General features: G+C 39.5%; 1 protein-coding gene and 1 non-coding gene across 2 annotated transcripts; one reads left to right on the forward strand and one right to left on the reverse strand.

Moving 5' to 3' along the window:
* Positions 1–15,967: 15,967 nt before the first annotated feature.
* On the reverse strand, positions 15,968–17,245 carry LOC115999350. Its single transcript, XM_031239208.1, has one exon. The coding sequence runs from the start codon at positions 17,243–17,245 to the stop codon at positions 15,968–15,970; it is 1,278 nt and encodes a 425-aa protein (XP_031095068.1).
* On the forward strand, positions 16,704–16,810 carry LOC116000567. The gene has a single exon (XR_004094142.1). It is a non-coding gene; the product is annotated as a small nucleolar RNA R71 (small nucleolar RNA).
* Positions 17,246–20,962: the final 3,717 nt, after the last annotated feature.

Here is a 20,962-nt window from a genome sequence, read left to right on the forward strand (position 1 = left end):
CGGCTTATGCACCATGCCTTTCATACGCTGTTTGGTCATGTGAAATTGCTGAAAGTGAGGTTTCTTCCAGAACTTGTGATTTGATGACCAATTCTCACTAGATGGATAGAGTCTTCCTTTCTCCATCCGTGAGTTCCTAACTATGTGGATCTCAGACCTTCCATATTTGCCTTGAGGCGCATTATATGGAGTGTAGCTCTTTTTGTACTTGGAATGGCCTTGCGAGAGATAGCAAGGTGATCTCTCGATATTGTTTACCCGGCCATTCTTCGTAGCTTTCCTATACTTTCCATTGCTGGTGTATAGGGACGGTTTATGAATAGCTACTCTGGTCTTTTCTGTTGGTCCTTTATGACCTTTATTTGGTTTGGGTTGAGATCCTCCATTTCTTGAAGTTCCCAAACCGTTGGTCTGTTTATTTCTCGAGAGATGGTCTCGATGGAACCCTAGACCGGTTCTATCACTTTTAGGTCTGTGATCATTCACCATTTTCTCCATAGCTTTGGAGGNAGATGGATAGAGTCTGCCTTTCTCCATCCGTGAGTTCCTAACTATGTGGATCTCAGACCTTCCATATTTGCCTTGGGGCGCATTATATGGAATGTAGCTCTTTTTGTACTTGGAATGGCCTTGCGAGAGATAGCAAGGTGATCTCTCGATATTGTTTACCCGGCCATTCTTCGTAGCTTTCCTATACTTTCCATTGCTGGTGTATAGGGACAGTTTATGAATAGCTACTCTGGTCCCTTTTGTGGGTCCTTTATGATCCTAATTCGGTTTGGGTTGAGATCCTCCATTTCTTGAAGTTCCCAAACCGTTGGTCTGTTTATTTCTCGAGAGATGGTCTCGATGGAACCCTAGACCGGTTCTATCACTTTTAGGTCTGTGATCATTCACCATTTTCTCCATAGCTTTGGAGGAATTAGTGTATGATGCTATAACCTTTCTAAGATCATTTTCTGTGATCTCTCGAGTTTTGCACTCTTTAGTTAGTAGGATTACTTTAGCTTCTAACTCACTTACTTTGAGAGTTAGCTCTGAATTCTCTTTCGAGACGTTCTTAAGCATATCTCTTTCAGCAGTTAGCTTGCTGTTTTCTTCCTTGATTTTGGCATGAGTGCTATTAGCGACTGCGAGATCCCTTTTGATTTTGGCATGAGTGCTATTAGCGACTGCGAGATCCCTTTTAATTTTGGCATGAGTGCTATTAGCGACTGCGAGATCCCTTTTAATTTTGGCATGAGTGCTATTAGCGACTGCGAGATCCCTTTTAAATGTTTCAAGCATCTCAAAGGGATCTTCATCGCTTCTGAAAGAAGAACAACGAGACGTAGAAGTAGAGCAGCGAGATGTGGAAGTAGAGGTTACCTCATTGTCAATGGACATTAGGCATTGACTCTCTTCTTCCTCGGTGTATAAGCAGATGAGTTCTCTCTCATCTTCTGAGCTGCTGCTGCTTTCATTGGAGCTCGACGTCTCGGACTCCTCGATTGTTCTCTCGAGTTCCTCAGCAGCAAGCGCCTTTCTGCGCAAATGTTTCTTTGAATCTCCCTTGAAGCCACTTTGTGCTGGCTTCTCTTTGGATTCCTCCTTTCTCCTGGAATCCCTACCTTCTTGGCCTTGATATTTACTTACCATAGGGTAAGGACAGTCAGCCTTGAAGTGCCCCGGTCTCCTGCAGTTGTAGCATAGACCTTGATCTTCCTCCTCCATTCTTCTGGATGTGTATCTCTCATTTTTCCTTCTTGAGGAGGAAGGTGAACTTGTATTGCTTTCCGGTGTCTTCTTCATGAACTTCCTGAATTTTCTTATGAAGAAAGCAAACTATTCGTCAGATAAAAAATCAGTGGGATTAGGATCTGACCTTGAGGAGGTGGTTGGTTGGTCCGCAACCAGTGCCACATTCCGTCTGTCCACCACGTCCTCATCTCTCGGAAACATCTCAAATTCGAAGGCTTTGAGATCTCTGAACAGTTGGTCGGTTGTGGTGTTCTTCAAATCCCTGTGATCACGCATTGTGATCACCTTCATTTCCCACTCCTTGGTAAGGCCTCGTAAGACCTTCAGGTTTAGCTCCTTTTGTGAAATCTCCTTCTCGAGATCACTGATCTCTGTTGATAGCTTCATGAAACGAGATTCCATGCTGTCGATGCTTTCCCCTGGCTTCATCTTGAAGTCCTCGAACTTCTTCATGGCCACGGTGAGCTTGTTCTCCTTTTCCTGTTCGTCACCTTCACCAATTAACATCAAAGTGTCCCATACCTCTTTCGCCGTTTTGCACTTTCTTACTTTTGGGAAGATGGTTTCGTCTATAGCTCTGAAGAGAATATCCTTGGCAATGTTGTCCANACCCTGGTCAAGAGGGTTGCCTTGCCAAAAAGGGCTAAGAAAGCCAAAACCATCGCCATCACTCAGATTCGAGAGATAACACCCTCAGCTATCCAAGTACCATTCGAAGACAGGGCACAAGCCCAGGGGGAACCTCAGGCTACACTGGCCACTAAGGTTGAGAGAGTGCCCCCTACCAGGTCTCAGTCAGGAGCTTTACCTGTAAGCCTACATGCTGATAATGATGCTGAGGGTGCTGATGAGTCTGTGGTTGAGCCTCGAGAAGAGGTTCGAGAGATTGAAGGTACTGGGATCAGTGATCCAGTACAGACAGAAGTTGAGGAACCACGAGAGGTGGTTAGAGAGATAACAGTGGAAGTTGCATCGGCAACAGAAATCCTGTCTGCTAACTCTGATGAGCTGAATGCTGAAATCACCTCCCAGTTGGATCAAAGTACTGAAAATATGTCTAGCNCTGAAATCACCTCCCAGTTGGATCAAAGTACTGAAAATATGTCTAGCTTGGATGACTTCTCCAGAGTGCTTCGATGGATCAACTGGAGAACAGGTCCGATTGATCAACTGGTTTCGAGAGAAGCAGATATGGTGGCTGAGGAGGACTTTGCTTTAAATTGGTTAAACCTCACTGCAATCCCAGCCAATGAACTTCTGAATCTTGCCCATGAGATGCACGTAACCAGGAGAAATCTTGGTTGATCTGACAAGGGAAAGGGCATAGCTGTTGATGCGCAAGAAGCTGAAGCCGAGCCTGTAGTGGATCCTGAATTAGAAGCTCAATTTCAAGAAGATATCAGGCTCGCCACTGCATTATCCTTGGGACATCAAGTAGAGGATACGAGAGGTCCAGGAGAGACCTCTGGGATTGCTCGAGATGATTCTGAGAACCCAATACCAACAGCCGCAATCCCCTTGTCCCAAATAAATTTCTCTGCTCTGGACGAACAGGTAGCAGCTTCGAGAGGTGAATCTGAGACCTCTGAAGCACTTGAGGTGGCTCCCAACACTGTTCTTCTTTTGCCACCACCTGAGTCCACACCCTCAAACGACACCGATGAAGCACAGACAGTTCGAGAGGGTGAAATACCGTTGCTCCAACTCCCAGGTTTTCCCATCGATATGGAAAGGGAAAGGTGGAGTGCACCAGCTGCTCCTGAAACAATAGTGATTCCTGACTCACCTGAGCAAGCTGAGGTACAATCTGATGAGCAACGAGAGCAAAATGTCCCAAGTCCTGCTGGTTCGAGAGGTACTGAGGAGAACGATGCGACCATCGAAGGTGGAAACAAGGAAGCACCTGTCGACACTTCGTCTCCAACCTCACCAGCAGATGACCAAGTTCCCAGCACTAGTTCGAGAGATCACGCTGAGGGGGAACTTCTATTGGATGGAAACCGGGAAGTATCCAATACCGAAGATCCCTCCCTGGCTGATCCAATCTCAACAGTCGCTGAAGCTGAGGCTCCAGGTTCGAGAGGTGAAGAGCAAGAAGTGATCCATCCCTCAGGTGGAAACCGGGAAGCGCCTGACATGGAGCTACCTTCGCGCTCTGAACCCAGCGTCCCTACGACCCCTCAGACACTCAATCGAGAGGTGGACTCGCAACTGCAAGTCATGGGTGGAAATCTGGAAGCACCCAAGTCCCCTCCGATAAAAGGTACTTCTCACTTCTCTTCTTCTACTTCTGACTATGATCAACAGGCCGAAGAAGCCTTCATTGGCGCTGTTGTCCGCAATGTTGCAATGCCTGCTACTGGCACAAGTGAATCCCAAGGCCGTCATGCAGAACTTCTCGAACAGGCAGTATGGGCTGAGGATGCAGCACGGAAAGCTGCAGATGAAGCTGCTGTAGCTCGAGCAGAGGCTGCAGGTGCGAGAGCTGAATTAGCTGAGATACGAGCAGAGCTTCGAGCCTTCCAATACTCTAGTGAGCTTCGACAGGACGTAATCAAAGCACTACTCGATGATCTGTCGAACCAAGTGCCTGCCCAACTTCAAGCACTCTTCGAAGGCATGTCCACCCTCCTTTCCCGCACAGATGATGCCACCAAGGGGGAAAATACTCAGGAAAGGACATCAACAATCAGCAAGAAGAAAAGATCAGCAAGTGAACCAGCTGGACCTCCTCCAAAAGTCCCAAAGACAATAAGCAAGGCAGTGGAGGAAGCCAAGAGGAAGGAGGATCTAAGGGTTCAGCGCACAAAAGAATTAGAGAAGCGAAGAGAAGAAGACAGAGAAAGAAAAAGGAAAAGGCAAGAACAACAAACAGAGAAAGAAAGAAAAGATGAACAAAAGATGATCGCCTTCAAGTTCGGAAATAGAGAAGACACCGAGCAAAGCCTCGTCCATCAGATCTTCAATCTGGTGAAGTATGTTGGAATGTCTCTTCACAGCAACATGTCTCCAGAAGAATGTATCTACTGGTGGAAAAATGAAGTAATTGAAGGTGAGTTTGTTGGGGAGGCTTTCAGAAACTACCTATTATTCCATGTCACAGATGATTATCTGAGTTTGGTAGACACAAAAAACCCCATCAAGACACGAGAAGCAATCAACAAGAAGATTCGAGCAAACAAGAAGTAAGCTCTCGTAGTCCATAACTCTTTCTTGATCATCTCTGATTGTTCTTGATCTCTTTTTCTTCTAATTTATCTTTTCTGCTAAAGTTTTGTAAAACATTCCCGTTATGTTAATAAATATATATCTTTTGCTGGGGTGTTGCGTGAGTTCTTACTTCATGCTTTAGCAGATTAGCTCACTTGTCAAACTTACCGTATGCGCTGAAAATAAAATCAATGTTTTTTTTCTTGCTAATCAGTCATACGAGTAAGTATAAGTGTTGGCATCATCAAAAAGGGGGAAATTGTTAGGAACATAATGTATTAGGTTTTGATGATACCAAAATGTATCTTAGAATCCCCTAAGTCTCGAAAGATAGGAATCAATGTAAGTTCGACAAGTAAACTAAGAGCGAAAATACAACCGGGTAACTTGAGCTCAACTCGGAAAATATTTAAGCTTAAGGTAAACTTGTGTGAACATCTTAGAAAGTCTCATGTTGTAATCCTATAGATAGATCAGAAGAAGGCACGGGACAACACTGGAGGAATAAGGGTCTGCGAGACATCAACTAAGTCTCGAGACATAAGCAGAGTCCGAGAGATAGGATCTCTCGATACAACAACCCAGTTCGAGACATAAGCAGAGTTCGAGAGATAGATCTCTCGATACATGGGGATCAAGACATCAAACAATCGAGACATCATTCTTGGTCTCGATAAACCGACATTTCTCCAAAAGGCTGAATGATGGTCAGGAAGCATGAATAAAGTTTGGAGAAAAAGAATATCATGGAGATAAAATATTAAGGAGGTGCCAGAAGTGGATGCCACATCAGAATTCCACAACAAACGGATAGAAGGTGCACTAATCCAAAATCGGTCTTATTCCCTAGAACGAGGATCAATGGGAATTTAAAAAGAGTAACTTTTACCAAAAGTAGCAAGTGGAGCATGGACTCAAGAAAGTGGATTATGGAATATCCACTACCAAACAAAAGGTTCAAGTTACAAGACCACCACTCCATGAAAAATGCTGAAAAGATGCAAGTCCCATACACAGCATGGGAGACAAATTTCAAACGGAATAATTTTCCCTCCAACGGAATTATTCCTTAACTCTCATATAAAAAGGACGTGAAGACACAAGTAAAGAAAAAAGGGGGAAGTCTTGGTCAGAAGAAGTGAGTTCATTCTGAAAATCTTAAGAGGTGTCTATTTCAAACGTTCAAGTGCCTGAGCTCAATCCGGAATATCATCCTGATATTCAAAATAGCGAGAAAACACATCTTAGTGTTTGAGAGAGTTACAAAGCTTAAACTGCTATACATCTAGAAGGTGACCGAAGCTGCTCTACATCGAAGTTGATTCAACGACAGCTTTTGGTCAGATTGGAGCTTGTTACACTCAATTGTGACAACCAAAGGTCCTTGCTTTGGATTAAGCAAGAAGAGGCGGAGTAACCTGGCAGCTATCTAGTGAAGATCCTGAGGCTTGAGGCGGGCTTGGTGATCAAAGCTCAAGTGCTCGAGAGGTGGAGTAACTGGAAGCGGGGAGAAAAACCTGAGGAGAGGCGGAGTAACCTGGGAGCTGTCTTGTGAAGATCCTGAGGCTTGAGGCGGGCTTGGTGATCAAAGCTCAAGTGCTCGATAGGTGGAGTAACAAGAAGCGGGGCGAAAAACCTGAGGCTTGAGGCGGGCTTCGTGATCAAAGCTCAAGCGCTCGATATTGTACTAAAAAGGGAAGTTTTAGTGCAATCCTTCCAGTGAGTTTCTGGAAGAAGAGTGGATGTAGGCGGGTTGGCCAAACCACTTAAAAAATCTCTCTCGCATTTACTTTCTGCTTTTATCTCTCGCTATCTAACTCTCGAACTGCACTGCATATAACCACACTTCTCGAACTAACTCAAACTCGTGCTAATTAAAAGGGGATAACCTTTCCGCTGCGCATAAAACTTTGTCTTCATCTTGTGAGGTATCGGACCTAAACATCCTAAGTCCAATACACACGAGAAGTCGAAAAAGATTTGCAAAATCTTATACAAGTCTATTCACCCCCCCCTCTAGACTTGTACCCCATCCCCTTGGGACCAACAAACTGTGCTTCAAGAGGTAACCATCATGTCAACTAAAATCTATTTTCACGCTCTCAATCTATGATATTAATTGGTGTATTGGAATCCTGAGAAATTCTTTGCTGCTTAGCCTATTGTTGTTGTCTGTGAGTTATTTTGATGGATTTATGAACTTGTGTTCTTGATCCTTTGCATATTGATGTTTATGAACATTTGTTGGTATGGATTCCCTGTTTATTTGGATTCTGGGAGTTGTAATCTGAACAATCTGATCCTATTTTTGTATTCTGGAAATGAACATTGCTTATTCTGTCTGATCTGGTCTGGGAGGGGTTGGATCACACTTACGGAGGACCCTAACAGTACAATGTGTCCCGTGGGAGCCTTCCGCAAGTGTGAGGCGGTGAGGAGTGGCGGAGGAGAGAGTTCCACCAGGGAGCTTCGTCTCCTTATTACGGAAGGGGGTGGCGGAGGGGTGAGTTCCGTTACGGCGTTCCGCCAAGTGTAACGATGTTTCAGTTCCAGTAAACTGTTTGTGATCTTTTGGTCTGGTTATTTCACCTTTGTTTCAGAATGATTGTTTGAGTATTTTGTTGAGTGTTTTACCTCTCTTGGTTCATTATATGAGTCTATTTGGTTGGTTGAATCCTTGATTGTATTCCCTGGGAGTTAGTTGTGTTCACAATCTGAGATGAGCACTGTGAGTGGTTAGTTCTTGGGTTGAGTCTGAGGTTGGATATGGAGTGGTGGATCTTTGAGTATATTTGGGGTTATTGAGGGTGAAGTAATCATGGGCATGACTTGCCTCTGTGTATTTGGGCACTATTTGCCTCTGTATATTTGGGCACTATTTGCCTCTGTGTATTTGGGCACTATTTGCCTCTGTATATTTGGGCACGATTTGCCTCTGTGTATTTGGGCATTCATTTGCCTCTGTGTTTGTGTTTTTGCCCCTGTGAAATAGCTTCGGGTTTGGTGATTGGTGTGACAGACGGTACTTTGCTTGGAAGTTAAGGTCTTGTGCTTATCCTTGGGTTGTGGTCCGTTTGGTTTCTTATTTGATTCTTGAGTTGTATCGTATCTCGTGGATTATTGGTTATTCTTTGATATATTCTGGTTTGGTTGTTTCTTATGAGTATTCTATTGAATTCTTGATTCGGTTGATATTCTGTGATAGACTTATTGTCTTGTGCAATTCGATTGGATATTGGTATTGTTGGAAAGTCTTTGGTTTATTGCTCATTCAGGGTGTTGTTGTTGAGTATCCGTTTTAAATACTAAACAGTTCGTTGGTGTGTATATTCTATATGGGTGTGTAAACCTATTTACAACTTACTATATATATGTATGTCCTTGCGGGTGTGAATGGTGGTTGCTTAGCATTCTTTTGCTAACAGTTTCTTACATGTTTTCCAGGTATGGAATAAGTATAAGCGAGAGCGCATTAGAGCTTATCTTTATGAGGCGGCTTAGACTAGTTTATGATGTTTAGACTTTATGTTTTGGGTCTGTGTGCCTATGTTGAGATTCTATGTACTCTTGGTTAGATTGTTGTTATGATGACAATGTTTTGAGGATTTATACTTTATGCAGTTCAGTTTGAGTTTCGGTTAGCCTGTGCATCTAGGCCGTATTTTCTTACCCAGATGTGGCATGATACCCCTTAGGTTATAAATCGCTTCCGCTATGTTGTGTTTGATAGTTGAGATAGGCAGCTTTTGTGTTAAAGTTTAGCTATCTCAGCTTGTGAAAGGTTGGGGTGTCACAGTTGGTATCAGAGCCGGTGTTGAGGTCTAAATAGAGATCCTAGGGTTTGAAATCTGAGACTCTAGGGCCTGATCAGTAGGAATTAAGGTGTTCAAGAATCCTAGGATGTGTGAATTCTAGGAATCGCGGTGAGAACACGCCTTGTTTGTTTAAGTTATTTGTGCTTTTGTTAATCTTGTTGTTTGTAGCTGTTGCAGCTTGCGAGCGCGCTGATTGCTATTTTCTGCAAGCGCACAGAGTCAATCACAGTATAAATTCGTGTGATTATAGTGATGATTGCTCCATTTATATCCTAATACTCCGTCGAGCTACTAGGTTGTATTCAATTAATTGTGATCATCCGTCGATATCTCACCAACATTAATTGAACCCATTAAACAACAACCAAAACTCACCACAAATACCTAAAGCTATGTCTAGTTTAGGTCAAGTGTGTTTATCTTACGAGGTCCAGGTTCATAATTCACCTGTCAGTTCTTCTTATAAACCCTAAAAAGGGAAATATGCAATGGCCAATCGCACAAACCACAACTAAAAAACATAAGATAAATATAATCACAATTCAACTATTTAATTGAAATTAGAAGAATCAACACATGAAGGATAGTCAATTAATCGAAACCTAGGTTAATCCAAATACCTAATTAAAACTTTAGCCACTAATCATAATTAAATGCATAAACTGTTCAAGAAATTTAGCATATCAAAAGAAAATATTAATCTGAAAATTTAATCTAACAAAAAGCAAGAGTAAAAGTAGAGACAGAAGAAAGAAATTCAAGCCTAAAGGAACGAGAGCCGCGTCCTAAGCTCGGAAATCTCCTGCGGTGAGGTCTCGAATCTCTTCTCCTCTTCGTTGGAATTTCCTCGCCTATGATCCTACGTCCGTACCAAGCTGCTGCTCCTCCTTCCGTCCTTTCTCTTCGTCCTCTCTATTTCCGCCAGAGCCGAAAATGTATACACTTCAAATAAGATGGGCTTTTTGCTTCGTCATTTTTTTGTTTCTGCAAACCCCCAAATTAATTCCCTTTTCCTTCCTCTAGTTTGTTGTAGTGATGCCCTCAAAGTTAATTAATTCCCCTTTCTTTTTTTCTTAGTCTGTTGCGTAGAAACCAAATTAATTTTCCTTCTTTTCTCTTTTGTTTGTTGAGTGCTGCCAAGTCCATCGAAGACAAATTAAATTAAATTAAAGATAATTATAACCTAATGACCCAACTTAATTAAACCTAATTATTAAAACACTTAATTAAAAACTAAATGTATAAAGCTAGCAAATAACTTTAATCATAAAGTTAAAATTAAATCTTTATTTATATTAATAAAAATGCAACATTAGCCTAATACTTATTAAAACCAATCTAAACTAGTAACTTATAAATAAATATAATATTTATAATAAGACCAACACTAAACTTAATTTATTTATGCAAAACACTTATTAAAATTACTATAAAAATGTCTAGAAATTAAGCTTATCAAACTTCCCCACACTCAAGGTTTTGTTTGTCCCCAAGCAAACTTATGCAATGAAATAAAACTACCAACCATAACCATGTCAACTAGGCATTTAATTCAAGAGAATTGGTAAACACATAATACTTCATGAGAGTTCAAAGTCATATGCACACAAGACAATAGAGAATAGTAGTCCTCACGGTTGTTCACTCAATCCCTCATATATACGTAACTATGTAACTATGTAAGAAGGGTACACACCATCCTCTATTGAGAGTGCACTTGCCATAGGCTTGCTTGTCCACCAAAACTCCACTACCAAAATTATATGAAAAACACGAGTCAAAAGGTCTTTATTTCTTGGTTGTAACGGGGCCAAGGGTATGTGGTTTAAGAAAGAAAGGGTATAAGGGATAGCAAATAAAGTCCAAGGAATCAGTAGAGCCACAATTCCACCATATCAAGAGCAAGAACTTGTATTCTACCAATAAAACACTTTCTCACCAAAACAAGTCATCACTACTTCATTCTCCCTTTTTACTTTCACTTATAAATTCACCAAACATCTCAAAACGTTCATCTTTTTTCATTGGTTTTCTGTTTTTTTCTTTTTCTTTTTTTCTATTTTTTTTTCATTTTTTTTTGATAAAACTAAAGAAATAATTCTTTATTTCCACACAACCCTCAATGGTACTCTTCCCAATTTTTTGTATATTCATAGGGAAAGATAAACAAATTATTCAAAAATTTCAACCTTCCTCACATTCCCATAATCATCAACCTTCTATACTATCATGCCCTCATTACTCATAAGTCATAAATCATTTTAAGAGCAAAATGAGCACAAAAGTTCTGGGCTAACAAGAGTTTACAACCCACTTTTTTTCCGTTTTTCACCCCCTTTGATCACAAACAATTCCTCACCCAAATCAAACAGGCTATACAATCACCTTTCAACTCCAATCTCACCCATACTTCATCACTTTTGATCATCTTGCACAGATAAATGAAATAATGACATCCACTGACCTAAGGACGGGTTAAGAGGCTTCTTTTTATGAGCTGAGGTTCTTTGGGATTGGCTAACGAAGAAAAATGTCTCATTCATTTTAAAGCTCAAAATGGTTCACTATGGGAAAATAGCATGTATAAGGATGTGGTCATATGTAAGGCTTTAAGGCTAAATCCTAATGCCTTAATCATTCTCGTGCCATCACATAACATGTAGCTCTGTAATGGTATGAAGCAAGTTCTAGAAGTAACACAATCAAAGAGGGAAAATAAACACTCAAAAATGAAAATAAGCTGCAGTGGGCAACCTCTAGGCTCAAAAGCTCACGGTGTGACAGAGATTCATTGATATTATGCATCCCCAAGATACTAGAACTTATCTCCCAATCAACATGGTCATTAGATGGCATTTTTTAAACTTTATTTTGCTGAAAAATTGCAGAAAAATGAATGAAATGCTGCTGAAAATCTCAAAAAAAAAATGTTGAAAATGTTGCAAACAAAATGCAGAAACTTGCAGAAATTTATCGCAGAAAATTGCAGACAAATAGAACAAAATGTAGAAAATGCAGATTTTTTTTTTTGAATATTTTGCTGCAGAAACAGAAAACATCTCCTAAACTTTCCATTCCCCACACTCAAACTCAACATTGTCCTCAATGTTAATTAGAAAACAGGTACGAGAAAACGCAGTAAATAGAAAACTCCCCTGTTAGTGGTCAAATGGAGTCGAGAGTGATCGTTTCAAGACAAGCCACGGTTTCCCCTTCTTTGTAATGCTTGAGTCGTTGTCCATTGACTATGAACGGTCTCTTCTCATCTCCTTCAATCTCTATGGCCCCATATGGATGAACTTTAGTGATCACAAAAGGACCTGACCATCTAGACTTCAATTTCCCTGGAAAAAGTTTAAACCGTGAGTTAAATAATAAAACTTTTTGCCCAACTTCAAACTCTCTTCTCAAGATTTTTTTATCATGCCAAGCCTTGGTTCGTTCCTTATAAATGCGTGCATTCTCATAGGATTCATGGCGTATCTCATCTAACTCATTCAGCTGTAGTAATCGTCTCTCACCTGCAGCTTTCAAATCAAAATTTAATGTTTTAACTGCCCAATAAGAACGATGTTCTAATTCAACAGGAAGATGACACGATTTACCATAAACTAGCCTATAAGGTGACATCCCTAAGGGTGTCTTATAAGCTGTTCTATATGCCCATAATGCATCAAGTAATTTCAAAGACCAATCCTTCCTAGATGAAGTAACTGTTTTTTCCAAGATTCTTTTAAGTTCACGGTTAGAAACCTCTACTTGACCACTTGATTGAGGATGATATGTAGTCCCGTGCTTGAGATGACAACCGTATTTAAACAACAAGGCTTTAAATTGAGAGTTCTTAAAATGCACTCCATTGTCACATATAAAAGCTCTAGGAACACCGTAGTGTGAGAAAAGATATTTAACAAATTTAACTACACTACTAGCGGTGTTATTAGGTAATGCAATTGCCTCTACCCATTTCGAGACGTAATCAACAGCTACCAATATATAAGACTTACCATGAGAAGGTGGAAAAGTCCCATAAAATCTAAACCCCAAACATCAAAAAGTTCTACCTCAACGATTCCATGTTGAGGCATTTCATGTCTCCTCCCAATTGTACCTGTACGCTGGCATCTATCGCATGCCATGACATAGCTATGTGCATCCTTGAATAAAGTTGGCCAATAAAATCCACTTTGTAAGACTTTAGCAGCAATTTTGTTACCTCCGTGATGTCCACCATATGGAGAAGAGTGACAATGATGAAGTATTTGGACCATCTCCTCTTCAGGTACACATCGCCTAACAATCCCATCAGCACATCTCCTAAAGAGCAGCGGTTCATCCCAAAAATAGTGCTTGATTTCTGAAAAGAACTTCTTTCTCTGGTAAGTATTAAAATCATGTGGAACAATGTTAGCAACCACGAAGTTAACAAAATCAGCAAACCAAGGTACAACATTATCTCTAATGAACCATAATCTCTCATCAGGGAACTCATCATTTATGAACTCTTGAACATCAGATTTTTTCATATGCTCTAACCTTGACAAGTGGTCAGCCACCAAGTTTTCAGTTCCTTTCTTATCTCTAATTTCTAAGTCAAATTCTTGCAATAACAAAACCCATCGGATTAATCTAGGTTTAGAATCTTTTTTAAGAAATAAATACTTAATGGTTGAATGATCTGTGTAGACAATTACCCTTGATCCAACAAGATAAGAGCGAAATTTGTCAAGAGCAAAAACAATGGCTAAAAATTCTTTTTCAGTAGTTGCATAATTATTTTCAGCATCATTTAATACTTTACTTGCATAACAAATCACATGCAACTTTTTATTTCTTCTTTGTCCTAAAACAGCACCTAAAGCAAAATCACTCGCATCACACATAAGTTCAAAAGGTAAAGTCCAATCAGGTGCAACCATAATAGGGGCTGAAATTAAAGCTTGTTTAAGACTATTGAAAGCCTTTGAACATGCATCATCAAACACAAAAGGGGCATCTTTAACCAACAAATTACAAAGAGGTTTGGCAATCTTAGCAAAGTCTTTAATGAACCTCCTATAAAAACCAGCATGACCTAGAAAACTTCTAATAGCTCTTACCGAAGAAGGGGGAGGTAACTTTTCAATAACCTCAACTTTAGCACGGTCTACTTCTATCCCTTTAACCGAAACTTTATGACCTAACACAATACCTTCAGGTACCATAAAATGGCATTTTTCACAATTAAGCACAAGATTTGTCTCTTCACAACGCTGCAAAACACGCTGCAAGTTAGCTAGACAAGTATCAAAACAAGAACCAACTACTGAAAAATCATCCATAAAAATCTCAATAATGTCCTCAACCATATCAGAAAAGATTGCCATCATACATCGCTGAAATGTAGTAGGTGCATTGCATAAACCAAATGGCATCCTTCTATATGCAAAAGTACCATATGGACAAATAAATGTAGTTTTTTCCTAGTCCTCAGGGGCAATGGGGATTTGAAAATAACCTGAATAGCCATCTAAAAAACAATAGTATGCATAGCCAGCTAGCCGTTCTAGCATCTGGTCAACAAAGGGTAAAGGGAAATGGTCTTTACGGGTAGCTGCATTTAGCTTCCTATAATCTATACATACTCTCCAACCTGTGACAGTTCTAGTGGGAATCAACTCATCTTTATCATTTTTAACAACAGTGATACCACCCTTTTTAGGAACAACTTGCACAGGACTAACCCATGCACTATCAAAAATGGGATAGATAATACCTGCATCAAGAAGCTTGTGAATTTCAGCACGTACCACTTCTTTCATGTTAGGATTAAGGCGCCTTTGACTTTCCACACTAGGGGTATAATTTTCTTCCATCAATATCCTGTGCATACAAACTAAGGGACTAATCCCCTTAATATCAGCAATAGACCACCCTAAGGCAATATTAAATTGCCTCAATATTCTCATTAGTTTTTCTTCTTCTGCAGGGAGCAAATTAGCATAAATAATAACAGGAAAAGTATCATTTACACCCAAAAAAACATATTTCAGATGTGATGGAAGTGGTTTAAGTTCAAGTTGAGGTGGTGTTTCATTAGAAGGGAGTGGAAAAGGGTTGCCCCTACCTAAATCTTCATATTTTCTACTAAGATGTGTAAGCAAATAACCCTGACCTTCTAATCTCATCAAAGACTCAACAAAATCTGATTCTTCCTCTTCCATTTTTATACTAAGTGCAAGACATGCTTCTAATGGCTCACTAAACGAATGCTTAACAAATGCTTCTTTTGAAAGTTTCTCAATAGCATCAACAAAATGACATGATTCATCAAAAGATGGGAACTTAACAGCTTTAGAGATAGAGAATTCTTCTTTTTCTGTTCCTACTCTAAAAATCAACTTCCCTAAAGGCATATCAATTATTACTCCTCCTGTTAACAAAAATGGCCTACCAAGTATAAGGGATGTATCTGTATCATTACCCATGTCCAAAATCAGAAAATCAGCAGGAAAGTAGAATTTACCAACTTTTACCAAGATATCCTCCACTACTCCCTGCGGGTACTTGACTGATCTATCAGCAAGTTGAAGAGAGATTGTTGTTGGCTTCATTTCAGCTATTCCCAACTTCTTGAAAAGAGTTAAAGGCATAAGGTTTATACTGGCACCTAAATCACATAAGCATTTATCAACAATAGTATTACCAATAGTGCAAGGAATAGAAAAACTTCCTGGATCCATTAGCTTAGGAGGTAATTTGCTTTGTAAAATAGCACTACACTCCTCATTTAGATGCACAGTAGCAAACTCTTCCAGTTTCTTTTTATTAGACACAATTTCCTTAATATACTTGGCATAAGATGGCATATTGGCAAGTGTTTCTGCAAAAGGAATATTAATTTGCAATTTTTTAAAAACCTCTAAAAATCTTTTAAAGTTATTGTCCTGATTCCTCTTTTGTAGCCTTTGTGGATATGGAATGGGGGGTACATAAGGTTTTACTATAGAGGAAATAGGGTTTTGATCACTAGAACCCTCTTTAGGCAATTGCTCTCTTTCTTTATCAGTTTCTTTTTCAACCCTCATGGGTTCTTTTTCTTTCAAAACTTCATTCAACATCTTACCACTTCTCAAAGTGACAGCCATAGCTCCTTCGCTAGGGTTTATTTCAGTGGCACTAGGAAACTTACCTCGATCTTTTTCTGCAACCAATTTAGCTAACTAACCTACTTGCACCTCTAAATTATGAATGGATGCTTGGCTGGACTGGGCAACTTTATCAATCTTTGCATCTAGCTTCTTCATCATAGTATCCTGGCTAGCCATGTATTGCATGAACATCTCCTCTAGTTGAGGCTTCTTTTCCTGAGTAGGAAGTTGAGGTTGTTGTGGTGCAGGTGGCTGCTGGAAGGGTCTGTATTGCTGATGCTGAGATCCTGATGGCCCTGGTTGCTGAAATCTAGGTGGTCCCATTGACCTTGCATTACCTTGATCTCTCCATGAGAAGTTAGGGTGATTTCGCCAACCTGGATTATATGTATGGGAAAACGGATCATTTCTTGGTGGTTGCCTCCCCATATTAGATCCCATGTAATTTGCCTCTTCATAAGATGGTTGCGATGACTCTGCATTCATACAAAAAGAAGAGTTATGACCATATGTATTGCAATAAGCACAAAATTCTCTATTCGAATTATCGCGAGTCATCAACAAGTTAATCTGTTTAGTCAATTCAGCTACTTGTGTTGTCAACTCAGACTGTGTGCTAATTTCATGCACAGCAGCTCTTCGACCTCTCACTGCTTTTTGTCTAGAATTACTAGCTAGACTCTCAAAGATAGCTTGTAACTCATCACTATTTTTATCACCTGTGTATCCACCTGCAGCAGTATCTACAAGAGACTGACAATTAGGATTTAAACCATCATAAAAGAATTGTGTCAACAATAACAAAGGAAATTGATGGTGTGGACATTGGCTCAAAAGCAAATTGAAACGATCCCATGCTTCATGAAATAATTCCCCTTCTCTTTGAGTAAAAGTGCATATCCTACTCCTATAGTCCATTGTCTTTTGAGATGAGTAATATTTAAACATGAAAGCATTGTAAACATCATCCCAAGTTCTTAAAGAACCCTCTGGTAAATTTAACAACCACTGCCTATCATCACCCCTCATGCAATATGGAAAACATTTCATTCTAAGCTCTTCTTCAGATAAATTATGCAAAGGTAAAGTTTGTACCGTACTATAGAGCTCTCGCATGAAACCCAAAGCATCCTCACTTCCCAAACCGTTAAAGGTAGGGAGCAAATTCATATGGAAACTCTTGAGTTCATAATTCCTAGCTGCATCGGATAATTGAATGCAAGAAGGGTTAACAGCTATTACCGGTCTTTGGATGTCTCGAAGACGTGGTTGAGCTACTTGATTTTGCGGAGGTGGAACTATTGGTGGTATGCGTTCATCCTGTTGACCCACTCTATTATTTTCAGCCATTTCAAGCCGCCTTCGTACCCTGTTTTTCCTACAAGTACGCTCAATTTCAAGATCAATAGGAAATAATTCAGCGTTTTTATGCCTTATTGATCGCCTCAAGATCATAAACAAATAATAACAAAAAAATAAATAAATAAATAAAAATAAAATGATAATGAACCTAGCTACAAAAATAAAATTAAACAGAACAAACAAAAAAAATAGTTAAATAAGTGTTCCCCGGCAACGGTGCCAAAAACTTGATTGTTATTTTCTGCAAGCGCACAGAGTCAATCACAGTATAAATTCCTGGGTATTCCAGGGTCGATCCCACGAAGAACACAATTAACTGTTGTTTTCAATAACCAATTTTGTTTATAAGAGCAAGACACTAATAACAGAAATTCACGTAATAAAAAGAATATTTATGAGTTTAAAAATTAAGAAAATTTCTAATTGAGAAAAGACTAGGGATTTGGGTTCACCTATTATATAATTAACTAACCATCCTAAGTACTGATTCGTGTGATTATAGTGATGATTGCTCCATTTATATCCTAATACTCCGTCGAGCTACTAGGTTGTATTCAATTAATTGTGATCATCTGTCGATATCTCACCAACATTAATTGAACCCATTAAACAACAACCAAAACTCACCACAAATACCTAAAGCTATGTCTAGTTTAGGTCAAGTGTGTTTATCTTACGAGGTCCAGGTTCATAATTCACCTGTCAGTTCTTCTTATAAACCCTAAAAAGGGAAATATGCAATGGCCAATCGCACAAACCACAACTAAAAAACATAGGATAAATATAATCACAATTCAACTATTTAATTGAAATTAGAAGAATCAACACATGAAGGATAGTCAATTAATCGAATCCTAGGTTAATCCAAATCCCTAATTAAAACTTTAGCCACTAATCATAATTAAATGCATAAACTGTTCAAGAAATTTAGCATATCAAAAGAAAATATTAATCTGAAAATTTAATCTAACAAAAAGCAAGAGTAAAAGTAGAGACAGAAGAAAGAAATTCAAGCCTAAAGGAACGAGAGCCGCGTCCTAAGCTCGGAAATCTCCTGCGGTGAGGTCTCGAATCTCTTCTCCTCTTCATTGGAATTTCCTCACCTATGATCCTACGTCCGTACCAAGCTGCTGCTCCTCCTTCCGTCCTTTCTCTTCGTCCTCTCTATTTCCGCCAGAGCCGAAAATGTATACACTTCAAATAAGATGGGCTTTTTGCTTCGTCATTTTTTTGTTTCTGCAAACCCCCAAATTAATTCCCTTTTCCTTCCTCTAGTTTGTTGTAGTGATGCCCTCAACGTTAATTAATTCCCCTTTCTTTTTTCCTTAGTCTGTTGCGCAGAAACCAAATTAATTTTCCTTCTTTTCTCTTTTGTTTGTTGAGTGCTGCCAAGTCCATCGAAGACAAATAAAATAAAATTAAATTAAATTAAAGATAATTATAACCTAATGACCCAACTTAATTAAACCTAATTATTAAAACACTTAAGTAAAAACTAAATGTATAAAGCTAGCAAATAACTTTAATCCTAAAGTTAAAATTAAATCTTTATTTATATTAATAAAAATGCAACATTAGCCTAATACTTATTAAAACCAATCTAAACTAGTAACTTATAAATAAATATAATATTTATAATAAGACCAACACTAAACTTAATTTATTTATGCAAAACACTTATTAAAATTACTCTAAAAATGTCTAGAAATTAAGCTTATCACGCGCGTCTTCCGGGTGAGTTCTTAAGCGTTATTAAATAAGTTGCTTCGTTTTAGATTCGTTAAAGAGCCTGCTTTAGAATAAGAATGAGAGGTTAGTTGTCTATTGATGCGAAACGGTGGGTAGCACCTTCTGCGTCTAGACTATCAGAAGATCGTGCGGCTCGTTGAAGAAGATTAATCTACTCGCAGCTTGGAATCATCGGCAGCGGTCTACGTTCCCCGGGATTGGCGTCTTCGCGTATGTATCAACGTCTGCAAGATCTTCGCTAACCTCAAAACTTGAAGAATAAGTTCGCGCAGCTGAAGCCAGATAAGAGATAAAGAAAGCGATAGGAGCTCGATGACTGAAGACTCGAAGACCCTCGGCTATGAGGGAACGGCAAGAGTGGACATTGACGCGACAAGACAAGGTTATAGCATGCCAAATAGAAGGTTTTAGATCGTTGATGAAGAATCTCGTGCGAGCTAAGCTTGGTAATGACAAAGCCTAAAGGATTATAATTCGAGATCGCGATTCGCAGACCTTAAGATAGTCCTACCTACCTCTAAAGCGGTCACGAAGGAACAAGTTAGAAGTTGCAACCTTGAAGACAAAGAAGACTACGACAAGTAAAAAGGAGAATTTGAATCCTTAAGACCCCCGAAGATAAGAAGAAACGCCATAAACAAGTGGTGTCTGACCCCGTGAAGTGGACCTCGTGTAACCTATTCGGCATACCTTGGAAGTGGTACCTTGTATAAGGACTTAAGGAAAGGACCTCGGTGGCAAGAAAGAAATAAGGAATAGCTAAGCAAGCTAGTAGAAGACCGAATCGTCAAAAGATCGAGACCAACCGAAGTGAATCTAGAGGCTAGCTCAATCCTCGGATTTTCCTCAGTGGAATTAGACTGTGTATTGATGGATTCACATATAAGACTTGGCCTACTAAGCAGGTAAGCAAATGTACCATTGATCGCGTTAGATGCAAGATTAAGTTGAGAGCTGCATTCCACTACACCGGATGACCAACAAGAAGAATCATTGAAGATTGAAAGGACGAGTTGATACATAGTCGCACTATTAACCTGCAAGGCGCCCACGATGAATATCAAGACTCGATTGAACCGTTCTACAGCAATGCTTACCACTCGAGTAAATAAAGGACTCCCCATAAGATCTTGTATGATTAGAAGAGCAAGAATTCTTGACGCTAAAGAAGGTACACGCGTTGCGGTGGTGCTAAGGCTTCATTGTTTTGAAGTAAAAAGGAAGTAAACTTGGTTCCTAAGGTCATCGTGACCATTCAACAACAAGAATCGAGAGCTTGTTGAAGAAAGATATTTGTGATTCATCGCCTTTGGCCTCTCCTGGAGTGATAAGGTTGTGCGAGCCATAACTTCTGAAGTAGAGCTTATCCGAATGTTAGATTCGTGTTGCGTGGGAAGCAAGGTCAAGATTCGTCAATCGGTCAGAGTGTCGTGGTCAAATCGTCAAACCGAAGAAATCGCTTAAAAGTTGAGAGACTTCATATCCTTCTTAAAGCCGAATTCCTCTTTGTTCCTTGAAATTCCAACTATCCTCCCGTTGAGAAATCCCTCCTATCGATTCTAGACTTCATTGCTATCTTCCCTTGAAACTGAATTTCCTCTCTTTCCTCGGAAACTTGCATACTCTTTCATTGAGACATCCCTTCTACCTATTCTAAATCTCATTTTTATCTCCTCTCGCAACTGGATTTATTTCTTTTCTTTGAAGAAATACATACCCTATTGTTGAAAAATCATTTTTGACCTCCTAGATATCATTCCTAACTCCTCTTGGAACCTAAATTCTCTCTCTTCCCTAAATAATCCGAATACTCTATCGTTGGAAAACTCTTTCTGTGTTTTCAAACCTCGTCAATATCTTTTCACAAAGCCAAGTTCTTTTCATTTCTTTTCTTTTGTTGAAAGAACATGATATTCCCTTGGTTGAGAAATCATTTATATCCTTTCAAACATTGTT

The sequence above is a fragment of the Ipomoea triloba genome, chromosome 12, assembly GCF_003576645.1.
Source record: "Ipomoea triloba cultivar NCNSP0323 chromosome 12, ASM357664v1".
NCBI classification, from domain to species: Eukaryota; Viridiplantae; Streptophyta; class Magnoliopsida; order Solanales; family Convolvulaceae; genus Ipomoea; species Ipomoea triloba.